The 13062-nt window shown below is 39.4% G+C and overlaps 1 protein-coding gene across 23 annotated transcripts in view; it reads right to left on the reverse strand.

The window, feature by feature from the left end:
• Window positions 1–2504, reverse strand: part of ZMYM6 (zinc finger MYM-type containing 6) — a 45099-nt gene extending 42595 nt beyond the window's left edge. For 5 of the 23 annotated variants that reach the window (XM_086378436.1, XM_086378386.1, XM_086378414.1 and 2 more), the window contains exons 1-2: window positions 2357–2504; window positions 1100–1261 (exon numbers count right to left, since the gene is read on the reverse strand). In XM_086378436.1, the coding sequence (XP_086234562.1) occupies window positions 1100–1192 (93 nt within the window). In that variant the 5' untranslated portion in view covers window positions 1193–1261; window positions 2357–2504. Of the gene's footprint in view, window positions 1–1099; window positions 1262–1534; window positions 2288–2356 lie in introns of those variants that run through there. The other 18 variants (XM_086378431.1, XM_086378375.1, XM_086378428.1 and 15 more) reach the window with 6 other exon arrangements.
• Between the last annotated feature and the right edge of the window lie 10558 nt (window positions 2505–13062).

Raw genomic sequence — 13062 nt, forward strand, 5'->3', positions numbered from 1 at the left:
AGGTTCTCATGATAAGACCAACATAAGACCAAAATTTGTAACAAAGTCCTGCATAATCTGGCCTCAAATTACTTACAGTGCCTCATCCTAGAAGCAGGATAGCACAGGCTCTCAAGTCTGATACCTGGATTTGAATTCAGTTTTTGCCATTTAGGAGCTATGATCTGTGGTAAACTCCTTGATCTCTATGTACTTTGGTTTCCTCATCTCAAAAATGGGGCTAATGATAAGGTTGTAAGAGTGGTGCTCATCACTGTCTAAGCACATGTAAGTTTTAACAAGTTACTATTTATAATGTCATGTTATTATGATATACTCTACATATTGATATATCAATACCACTATTAGTATTGTCATTATGATCACCATTATCATCGTCATCACCATTTTCAGTTTTTATGTCCCAGGCCCACTGGTCTTGCAGTTCTTCAAAAGAACCATGCATCTTCCCAGATGAGAGCTTTCCTATATACAGATCACTCTGTCTGGAACACTATCCTCCATGCCTTTGCCTAGTCAATTCATTCTGCAAAATTCAGCTTACAAATCCTCCTCCAGCCTGCACCTGCCAATCACAACTAAGCCAGATCTCCCATTTTAGGCCTTTTTTCCACAGCATTTGACATAGTTTGTAATTATATATATTTACTGAATTGAACTGAACTGAATACATCTGATATACATCTGATATAAACGTGATCAATTACTTGTGTAATGTCCATTTCCTCTACTAACTGGCAAGCTCTATGAGGGAAGAGATTAAACTGACCTTGCTCACTGCTGGATTTCCAAAGCCTAGCATAGAGTAGACCACAAACACTTACAGAATAAAAGAAAACTACTATCAGATACATGAGAATTCTTTGTAAAGGTACCAAATAATGGGAAAAGGGTAATACACATTACTTTCCTCCCACAAAAAGAAAGAGTTATCAAGATCTTTTTTCATTCAAGGAACATAAGAGGTAATTTACCCATCTAATGTGGGGAAAAAATCAATTTGGGTTACAAGTCAGAAACTTAACTAAAAATTTGAATTCAACAGATACAAGAAAAGAAATATAAAAAAAATTTTTTTAATTAAAGCTGAAATGCTTACTTGAGCATTGTCAGGTTCTTCTTTAATTTTGTCCAGAAGGGCTTGCTGTGGGGCCAGTGCTTTGCCACATTCACCATCCAAAGGTTCTTTCATCCTAATTTTTTACGTAAAGGGATTTCTCAGTCTAAATAGATTTCTTCTTGGTGGTAGATAGCTGGATTCCTAAAACACAACATAAAGGATTGGTACTCAAGCTTATTCTTGTTTTTTTCCTCCTTCATGTGTATCTGTATCAAAAGCTCTGTGTTGAGCGCAAGATTTTAGGGCTAAGCATTTGAAAAAACAACTCTTCTGAGGCCATGACTATACTCCTTCCTGCCTTCTCCTTCAGTAGCTGCCTTCACATTTAAAAAAAAAGTGTCTTAGAACAATAGTTCCCACTTCCCTGATATCTTAAAGACAAACACTCTTGATTTTTTGTACGTTGAAAGTTACCGTGGTATTGAGACTAGAAGACCAAGACGGGAGAGGAAGTTACCACGCTCTTGGAAGAAAGGACCTAGAAATACAGTTTCTGAGACCATGAGAATTAGTACTTGAAGCATACCTCCAGCTTATATGTCTCAAAGTGGGGCACACCAAGCTCCCCACCCCCACCTCTAACTCAGCCTTCACTGGAGGTCTCCATAGGGACCCCATCTCTGGCCTTAAGACAAGCTCTAAGCTCAAGATGCCACCAAATGAACTGGTATACCCTTAAAGTGGTCCACCTGCACCTTTCAGGGTCTCATGGGGTCCATGCCCAGGAAGGAGCCCCTCTGAGCTCCATTGCCCAATCGTCTTCTCGTAAACAAGATTAGTCATTCAGCAGATTTCCCTTCTCCTAGGAGTCAACATACTAAATTGGACGTAGTACACCTAAAGCAAACGAAAACTCTGCAAAGTTGTCTTGACCCAGTCAAGCCAGGCATGGAAATGGTCAACGCCAGGCTTAAAAGCCAGTGCGAGAGATGAGAACTTATGTGCCCACTTGCCACAGTTCTAACAGTCTATGAGCGCTCATGTCTTATTCGCTCCCCAAATCTCGTCCCCCACCATTAACTCCCACGCCTGTCAGTGGGTACAAACACGGCAACGCTGTATCTGATGGAGGGAACGCGACCCGCATATGCCTGTCAGCCCATCTCTGCGGCGAAACCCCAACGTTTCAGCCACCCAGCCAGACTGCGCTTCTTCCGCCCTGCGCCCGCCTCGTCACGTGGCGCGGCCGCAGCCCCGCCCCATACGGCCCCTCCTGCTGGGGTCGACCGCGCTCACCGTCTGCTGCCCTCGTCGCTCCTGAGAAGCCCTCGTCGCTCCGGGAAGCGGGGACAGAACCTGGGGGCCCCACGCCGGGACAATGATTACTTTCTCTTACTGGAATTCTTCTACACGATGCATCGCAACGCAACAACCATACAACTGCGCGTGCGCAGCCTCGGTTACCGCCCCGCCCCCTTCGCCCTTTCCCATCATGCTCCAGATCTGAGCTGAGCTGATTTCCCAGCATTCTCTCTCCTCATATATGGTTGACTTCTTAAAGAGACAGAGATCCAATAGTGAGAAGCTAGAGGAAGGGATTTGGGGGAAGAATCTAAGGGGCCTAAGATGGTACTGTAAGTGCTCTGCACCATTCTTATTTCCGGAAAGGTGACCTCCTAAAAGAAGTTGAATAAGTAATAACTAATATTTATTAAGCCAGGTGTTTGGTAAACACTTGGTATGACTCTTTCCACTTATTCCTGACTACAACTCCAATGGTACAAATGTTTCTCTGGGAGCTGTAAATGAAGAGATTAATGAATTTGTTCAAAGTCAAGATTTGGTACATTTGCATTCAACATTGTTTTGGAGATGCAGCTATGATTTGTGAGGCTGTCATTTATTCATTTTGACTGCTGTATAATATTCCATTTTATGAATGTGATACAATTTATCTGCTAGTGATGGACATTTGAGTTATTTCCAATTTCTGGCTATTAGAAATAATACTGCTGTGAACATTCTTTCCTCTTGTGACACATATGCTAGGTTTATACATAGCAGTGAAATTGCTTGTTTTGTTTATATGAAAGTTAAGCCAATAGTTTCAAATTTATTATTTAAGATATTTAATTTATTTATTTGGTTGCCCTAGGTCTTGGTGGGCTACAGTATGTGGGGTCACAAAGAGCTGGACACATATATTAGTTGTACCACATGGGATCTTCCTTAAGATGTGCAAAATCTTCTAAATGGGACATGAAGCATCTTAAGCTGTGACATTCAAGATCTACTTTCCATTGACCCTGGACACCCTGCATTGGGAGGTCCTCAAACAACTTTAGAAAATGGTGGTTTCGATTTGTACTCCCACCAGCCATTTATAAGAATTTCAGTTGCCCCACATCCCTGCAGATAATTACTACTGTTACTGTTGATGTTCAGTCACCAAGTCATCTCTGACTCTTTGCAACCCCACGGACTGCAACATGCTAGACTTCCCTGTCCCTACTGTACACCTTTTAAATTTTAAACATTCTGGTGGGGTATAGTCGTATCTTACTGTAATTTTAATTTGGATTTCCTAGGTTTCTAATGAGACTGAACCCATTTTCCTGTTTTTTGATATCTGGATAGCCTCTTTTATGAATTGCCTGTTCAAGTGTCTTACTCATTTTTGTATTGGATTGTCTGCTATTTTCTTATGGATATGAGTTCCTTGTTGAATACATGTGTTGCAACTATCTTCTCCCACTCCGTTGCCAGCCTTTGCACTTTATTATTGGTGTCCTTTGATGAACATGGGCTTCCCTTGTGCCTCAGCTGGTAAAGAATCCACCTGCAATGTGGGAGACTTGGGTTTGATCCCTGGGTTGGGAAGATCCCCTGGAGAAGGGAAAGGCTACCCACTCCAGTATTCTAGCCTGAAGAATTACATGGACTGTATAGTCCATGGGGTCACAAAGAGTCAGACACAACTGAGCGACTTTCACTTCACTTTGATATATATATATATATATATATATATATATATATATAAGACATTTAAGTGTTTCTTGTATCCTGTCAAAAAAATTTTTTCCTACCAAAGGTTCTGATTAATTTATAGAATTATCATTAATTTGCCTTCCTCATTAGATGTACAGTCCATCTCTAGCTGAGTTTTGTGTATGAGTGTAAGATAAGTCAGGTTTCATTTTTTTAATGTGAATATTAAACTGATTAAGTACTATTTTTTAAAGGTCTGTCCTTTCCCCCACTGTTCTTTATCATCACCTTTACATATATAAGTTGTCTATAAATGTGTTAGCTTATTTGAAGACTATGTAATCTATTCTTTTTGTCTTTTTTGTAGAAATACAACTCTGTCTTAATTTCTATAATGACTATATAACAAATCTTGATCTATGTGCTCCGTTATATCCAACTCTTTGCAGCCCCATGGACTATAGCTCACCAGGCTCCTCTGTCCGTGGAATTTTCTAGGCAAGAATACTGGACTAGGTGGCTATTTCCTACTCCAGGCCATCGTCCCAACCCAGGGATCGAACCCGACTCTCTTGCATCTCCTGCATTGGCAGGTGGATTCTTTACCACTTGAGCCACCTGGGAAGATCCACTGAATGTTGATATCTAGCAGAAAAAGTCCTTCATCCCATTATGTTTTCAAGACTGTCTTGACTCTTCTTGATCCTTTGCATATCTATATGCATTTTAAAACCAGTTAGGATTTTGTTTAGGATTACACTAAAGCTATAGGCCTGTTTTGGAGAATTGGCATTTGTTATTCACTGTGTTGGATGTGTCCCCAAAAAAGATATGTTGAAGTCCTAACCCTCAGATATGCGCTTATTTGGAAATAGGGTTATTGCAGATATAATTATTTAAGAAGGGGTCATATTGGAGTAGAGTTGGCCCTTAATCCAATATAACTGTTGTCCTTATATGAAAAGGAGATGTAGAGACAGACACGTGGGGGAAGAACACCAGGTGACAACAGCAGAAATTAAAGTGCTGTAGCTTCAAGCTGAGGAGAATCAAGGATTGGTGATAAACACCGGAAGCTGTTAGAGGCGAGGAAAGATTCTCCCATACAGATTTCAGAGAGAGAATGGCTCCACTGATAACTTGATTTTGGATATTAAGCTTCCAGAACTGTGAGACAATAAATTTCCATTGTAGCACTTTATAACAGGAGGACCAGGAGACTAAGATAGCACTATATAGGGTTGACTCTTCCAGTCCATGAAAATCGTATATCTCTCCATTTATTTAAATGTGTATAATTTCAATTAATAATGTTTTATACTTTTTAAGTGTAGCGAACTCATATCTTTTTAAGATTTTTTTCAGGACTTCCCTGGTGGTCCCGTGGTTAAGACTTCACCTTCCAATGCAAGGGGTTCAATCCCTGGTTGGGGAGCTAGGATCCCACATGCGTCATGGCCAAAAAAACAAAGCATAAAACAAAAGCAATATTGTAACAAATTCAATAAAGACTTTAAAAATGGTCCACATTAAAAAGTACTATATTTCTAAAAAAAAAAAGATTTTTTCTAGGTCTTTGATATTCTATTTTAAATGGTAAAATTTCATTTTCTAATAGTTTATTTCCAGTATATATATGTATATATATATATATATATATATATATATATATGTATGTATATTTATAAAGAGAGGGAGAGAGATCTCTACAATTGACTTTTGTATGTTGGTCTTGAAGCCAGCACCATTGCTAAATTTATTTATTTATTCTAATAGTTTATCTATATATTTAAACTTTTTTAATTCCAACTATGTAGAGAATAGTGAAAAGTTATCTCTTCCTTTTCAAGCATATGATATTTATTTATTTAATTTATTGCCTTATTGCACTGGCTAAAACCTCTAGTAATGTGTTAAATAGATTAGTGACATTGGGCATGTGTATCTTCTTCCTGCTGTGTTGCTTTCAACATAAAATCATTAGGTACTATATTTGCTTTAAGTTTTTGCAGTCACTTGTGGGAGATTAAATATGCTAAATTCTTTGCAACTCTTCCCATCAGGAAAAGGATCTGTCTCCCTATCCCTTGATTCTGAGTTGGGCCTTATGAATTATACTGAATTGATAGAATATTACAGAACTGATATTATGTGAATTTCCAAGTGTATAGCTTATAGTCCTTTCAGCTTCTGTTTTACTTTCTCGGAACGTTCCCACAATATATCAAAGTTAGATAAGTTAAACTACTGAATGATTAAAAAAAATCATGCAGAGTGGCCCGAGAGTCAGCACCAATGCCCCATACTTGTGTGTGGAACTATTTTAGATCCTCCACCTTGCTAGATGACTGCTCAGCCTCATAGGTGAGCCCAGACAGAAGAACTGCCCAACTAAGCCAAAAATGGTAGAATCACAAATCAGTAAATGATCCTTTTTTTTAAAGTGGGAGATTATTTTATTTTTTTAATTAATTTTAATTAGAGGCTAATTACTTTACAATATTTCTTTGGTTTTGCCATACATCAACATGAATCCACCATGGGTGTACACGTGTTCCCAGTCCTGAACCCCTCTCCCACCTCCCTCCCCATACCATGCCTCTGGGTCATCCCAGTGCACCAGCCCCAAGCTTCCTGTATCCTGCATCAAACCTGGACTGGCGATTCATTTCACATATGATATTATACATGTTTCAATGCCATTCTCCCAAATCACCCCCCCTCCCTCTCCCACAGAGTCCAAAAGACTGTTCTATATATCTGTGTCTCTTTTGCTATTTCCCATACAGGGTTATCTTACTATCTTTCTAAATTCCATATATATGTGTTAGTATACTGTATTGGTGTTTTTCTTTCTGGCTCACTTCACTCTGTATAATAGGCTCCAGTTTCATCCACCTCATTAGAACTGATTCAAATGTATTCTTTTTAATGGCTGAGTAATATTCCATTGTGTATATGTACCACAGCTTTCTTATCCATTCATCTGCTGATGGACATCTAGGTTGCTTCCATGTTCTGGCTATTATAAACAGTGCTGCAGTGAACACTGGGGTACACGTGTCTCTTTCAATTCTGGTTTCCTCGGTGTATATGCCCAGCAGTGGGATTGCTGGGTCGTATGGCAGTTCTATTTCCAGTTTTTTAAGGAATCTCCACACTGTTCTCCATAGTGGCTGTACTACTTTGCATTCCCACCAACACTGTAAGAGGGTTCCCTTTTCTCCACATCCTCTCCAGCATTTATTGCTTGTAGACTTTTGGATAGCAGCCATTCTGACTGGCATGAAATGGTACCTCATTGTGGTTTTGATTTGCATTTCTCTGATAATGAGTGATGTTGAGCATCTTTTCATGTGTTTGTTAGCTATCTGTATGTCTTCTTTGGAGAAATGTCTATTTAGTTCTTTGGCCCATTTTTTGATTGGTTCGTTTATTTTTCTGGAATTGAGCTGCAGGAGTTGCTTGTATATTTTTGAGATTAGTTGTTTGTCAGTTGCTTCATTTGCTATTATTTTCTCCCATTCTGAAGGCTGTCTTTTCACCTTGCTTATAGTTTCTTTTGTTGTGCAGAAGCTTTTAATTTTAATTAGATCCCATTTGTTTATTTTTGCTTTTATTTCCAATATTCTGGGAGGTGGGTCATAGAGGATCCTGCTGTGATTTATGTCGGAGAGTGTTTTGCCTATGTTCTCCTCTAAGAGTTTTATAGTTTCTGGTCTTATGTTTAGATCTTTAATCCAAGTAAATAATTCTTGTTTTAAATAAATAAGTTTTGGGGAGCTCTGTTATCTAGCAATAGACAGCTGTTTGAAAATTAATATCTAAAAATGGAGTACTGCCAAAACTAAAACCTAGAGGCTAGAAAAAGATTAACCCATATCATGTAGTGGCAAAATTTTTGGCAACACTGCCACTTGTACTAACATAGAAGATAGAAAATGTGCTTAATAAATTTATGGATCTATCAGATTAGGAGATTTCCAGAAAGAATATTAAAGGTGCCTATTGATTTATTTCAACCATCTTTGATAAGGTATTGTAAAAGAGAAATAAGCTAAAGAAAGAGCAATTTTGTTTTCAAGCAGAAATTGCACAATATATAAAGGATCCAGGACAGTCTCTCCAGCTAGTAAAATATCATCAAAATAAGAAATTGTGGGGCTTCCCTGGTGGTTCAGTGGTACCGAATCCACCTGCCAGTGCAGGGGACATGGGTTCGATCCCTGATCTGGGAAGATCCCACATGACCTGGAGCAACTAAGCCCATGTGCCACGACTATTGAGCTTGTGCTCTAGAGCCCAGGAGCCACAACCACTGAAGTCCACATGTCTTAGAGCCCACGCTCCACAAGAAGAGAAGCCACTGCACTGAGAAGCCCACTCACTGCAACTCGAGAGTAGCCCCTGCTCTCTATAACTAGAGAAAAGCCTGCATAGCAATGAAGACCCAGCACAGCCAAAAAGAAATAATAAATAAATAATTTTTTTAAAAAAGAAACAGCCTCAGAAGAAAGATTGCATAAGGACATCACAGGTAGAATGTGGCGTCAAGGTCAAAATCAGTTCAAGAATGCAGCTGTAAGAACTCATAAAGGGTTAAATGTTATCTCATCGACCCTTTCACTCATTTGACAAAAGAGCTTCTAAGAAGTGTAAGGATGTTGTCTCACAGCAATCTGACACACCCAAAGTGTGGTCAAAGCGACTGTCACAGGCCAGCTTTATGAATATTCTGCCTCAGAAAGAAGTATGGGCGTGGGGTGGGGATGAGAGGCTCAGTGAACTGAAGCCTGGGGCCACATGGACACCCTGGCTCTGGGCCGATGGCAACAGCAGAGGCCAGAGGAGCTGCAGGTTCCAGGTTATACAGTCATGCCTTCAGTCCAGGGATGGGCAAGCCTGAGCTCCAAGAGAGGGCAGGTTCCTAAGGATGGTGGAAGAAACTGGGCCCAGCCTGGCCAGAGATGCATGGTGGGGGAGTCTGTAGGTGTGTTCACCTTTTTGCTGTGACGTAAAAGATAGACCTGTCCTGAAATATTAGATCCATAAAACAAAGTTCATAAAAGCGGCAGTTACGTTTCTAAGGAATGAGGGATGTAAATAAAAAGGTGCAAATTGATTTAAACTTTTCTTAGCATTCTACCCTGCTGAAAATTGTTTCCAGTTTCATATTGGAAATAGAAGTTGGATATACATTTTAAATTCTTTCCAAAAATAAGGTTCAGGAAGGGAACAGGCGCTGGATGTGGTTAAAATAGAGATTATTTGAGAACATCTTAGAGAAAAGTCCTAACCTCATTCACTGATCCAGATAAGAATCAACGTTTTTTTCTTTTCCCTCTTCAAGCTTTTCTTTCATGTCTGTGTAAACCATGGATTTCAGAAGGAGAAACACAGTATTCACACCATTAATTCAAAGTAAAGGGAGGTTTTAACGTTGCCAGAGTCAGAATCTCAGTCTCCTGTGTTGGGCAGAAAATTGTAAAATGTGCCTTAGCATCATGATACCATCATTACTAATTTGAACTTGTTCTAAAAAAAACAAGTTAATAGGTTTGAAACCTCTGTAATTCTTGTTTTTTTTTTTTAATATTAGATTTGAACCATTCATATTGCAATAAAATAGAATTGTGTTTAATATCCACATAGAAGCCAGGAGTGTCTCTGTCTGTATATGTGTATCTGTGTGAGTATTTTCCGAATCACCCCCTAAAGATCTTTAGAGAAACCCAGCGCTGCTTTTGATAAGCAAAGTCATTAAATTACAGAATCTTCACTTGACACATTGCAGGTGACTGTTTTATAGTGAGAAGGGCTCATTTTGTTTTAAATCAAGTCCTAGAACTGTGTTACCGCACATGGGAACCTCTCATTACCTGAAGTCATTAGACAAATATGAAGACAAAGACTGGTGGCAAATCCATCCATGAAGATGTGCATTTCTACTTTTGACCTCTATCTTCAGAAAAATTTCTGCACATTATGTTACATTTTGTGGTGAACAATGGTGAAATCAAAGATCCAGCAACTTGAACATACTATATTTTGATTGATTCATGTAATTGCCAAACATGCCCTGGATTTCTAATAAATAATATGACCCCCCCCAAAAAAAAAGAAGTATGGAAATGCTTTGGGGGGTGCATGGAATGAATCCAGCAAAACCTCATAAAACACCCATAGAGACTTCCCTGGTGGTCCAGTGGCTAAGACTCCATGTCCCAATGAGCCTGGGGTCAATCTCTGGTCAGGGAACTAGATCCCACATACTACAGTTAAAAGATTCGATGTGCACAGTGGAGATGGAAGATCCCTCGTGCCTTAGCTCCCTGTGCTAAGACCTAGCACAGCCAAACAAATAAACAAATATTAGACTATAAGGGGTAATGACAATTTGAAATGAAAAAGATCTCTGGGCTCCAACTTTCAATGGACAGAGAAGTTGAAAAGTCTACTAACCTGCCAAAATGGACCATTTCTTATGGAAAATGAAATTTTCTCAGGAGGTAAAGCCACAAACCCAGAGAGGAGGAGCAAACACATCTGAAGAATGGATTATGAAGCTATTCCCAGAAAACAGAATAATCAAAGAACATTTCCTTCCCCTAGAGTAGGAGAATCTAACAACAGGTGCCCAGGTTGTGAATTATTATGAATCAATGACTGTTATGTGCTTTCTGTTCTTTCTTTTGCACAGGAGTGTTGCTGGAGTCATTATGTCTCTGTAGCATCTGATGTATTGAGTGTGTAGGGCGAGAAATAGGGGAAACAGACAGCTGGTCATTTTAGTTCATAGGTCTCTGGGCTGAAAATGTTGCATATGAGCAGCTGCACTGAACGAACCACACCAGAGGAGTTTCATCTTCATAGGCTTGATTTATGCAGAAGGTTGTTGGAGGGTGGAGGGAATGAAAAGTACCCCTCGAAGTGAGAAGATATCTTGAGTTATTTTCCTCAAAGTTAAGATGATAAATTTTTTATTTAAACATTTTTTATATCTTATTTATTTTTGGCTGTGCTGGATCTTCATTGCTGCACAGACTTTTCTCTAGTTGCGGCCAGCAGGGGCTACTCTCTAGCTGTAGTGTGCAGGCTTCCCCTTTCAGTGGCTTCTCTTGTTGCAGGGCATGGCTTGCGGGTTTCAGTAGTTGCAGGGCTCAGTAGCTGGGGCTCCCAGGCTCTGGAGCACAGGCTCCGTCGTTGTGGCACACAGGCTTGGCTGCTCCACGGCGTGTGGGATCTTTCTAGATCAGGAATGGAGCCCATGACAAATGGGAGTCTTTTCCTCTGAGCCACCAGGGAACCCCAATGATAAGTTTGTTGACTCTGTGTGTTAAAGACTAAATTTCTATAACAAAGAAACTCTAAAATGTAATTGGTCAAGTAAAACTGAAGTTTCTCCTTCTCTCATGGCACAGTTCAGTGCATGTGTTCCGGGTCATTAGCAGTAGTGATTCCACACAATCATTTACAGAAAGAGCGTCCTCCCAAATTGTTTCTCCATCATTGAATCTGGGTATAGGCACATCTTCCTAAGAGTGTGGAGTAGGCACATATGGGTCTTAAGTTGCTGGGCTCAGAAATGGCACATAACATCTGAGTACATTCTGTTAGAGACAGCTTTGTCCACATGGCCGTGTAAAGCTGCACTGAGGGTGGAGGGAGGGACTAGTGTCACGTTCCACACTACAGTTATAATCCCAAAAAAAGAGGACTGAATTTTATTAGAAGGCTTGCTATCTCCACCATACCTTGTACAGTATTTCCGAAATGTCATCAGTTGGCCCTGATGAATCATGCCTTGACTGTGTCTAACACTCTTGGATTTTAGTTTCTGTCTTAGTAACGCAGATGAGAAGTTCAGTGCTAGTCTAATCTTTTTCTTTTGTAAGTTTTTGTTTCTTGTTTTTTTCATGCCTGGAATTATTTTATTTAGAATTTTTCCCACTTACACCTCCTGCACTATGCTTATGAACTGGAGAGTTGCCTATCAGTTACAACTTTTTTTTTTTTCCTTTGTTTTTTTTTTTATGTTTTAAATTTTATTTTATTTTTAAATTTTACAATATTGTATTGGTTTTTCCAAATATTGAAATGCATCCGCCACAGGTATACATGTGTTCCCCATCCTGAACCCTCCTCCCTCCTCCCTCCCCATACCATCCCTCTGGGTTGTCCCAGTGCACCAGCCCCAAGCATCCAGTATCGTGCATCGAACCTGGACTGGCGACTCGTTTCATACATGATAGTATACATGTTTCAATGTCATTCTCCCAAATCTTCCCACCCTCTCCCTCTCCCACAGAGTCCATAAGACTGTTCTATACATCAGTGTCTCTTTTGCTGTCTCGTATACAGGGTTATTGTTACCATCTTTCTAAATTCCATATATATGCGTTAGTATATTGTATTGGTGTTTTTTTTTCTGGCTTACTTCAACAACTTTTTTTTTAACATACTTCTACTTCATTAAAGCTGAAATGTAGTCAATAGTATTGAAATTTACATATTTACTATTTATTATAAATTACTCCTTTTTTTATTTTTATACCAGGAAGTCCATTTGAAATCTGGGTGACTTTTTTTGAGGTACAGTTTTATATAAGTTTCAGGTGTACAACATAGTGACTCAAAATTCTAATTTTTTTGGCTGCACCCAACATCACGTGGAATCTTAGTTCCCCCAACCAGGGATCGGAACCTGCACTCCCTGCAGTGGAAGCTGAGTCTTAACCACCCGACTGCCAGGGAAGTCCCCTCAATCTTTAAAGTTTATATTCCTTTCATAGTTATAATAAAATATTGACTATATTCCCTGTATTGTACAATATATCCTGTAGCATATTTATGTCACCATTTTTTAAAATTTGGCAGCACCTCATAACCAAATACATTATTACTTTTTCAGTAAAAACTTCATGACTTCATACTAAATAGGATAAATAAAAACTAAAAGGAACTGGTGGCTCAGACAGTAAAGAATCTGCCTGCAATGCAGGAGATCCAGTTGC

Source organism: Bos grunniens, chromosome 3 (assembly GCF_055505025.1).
Source record: "Bos grunniens cultivar Pamir isolate PY7600 chromosome 3, Bosgru_T2T1.0, whole genome shotgun sequence".
NCBI classification, from domain to species: Eukaryota; Metazoa; Chordata; class Mammalia; order Artiodactyla; family Bovidae; genus Bos; species Bos grunniens.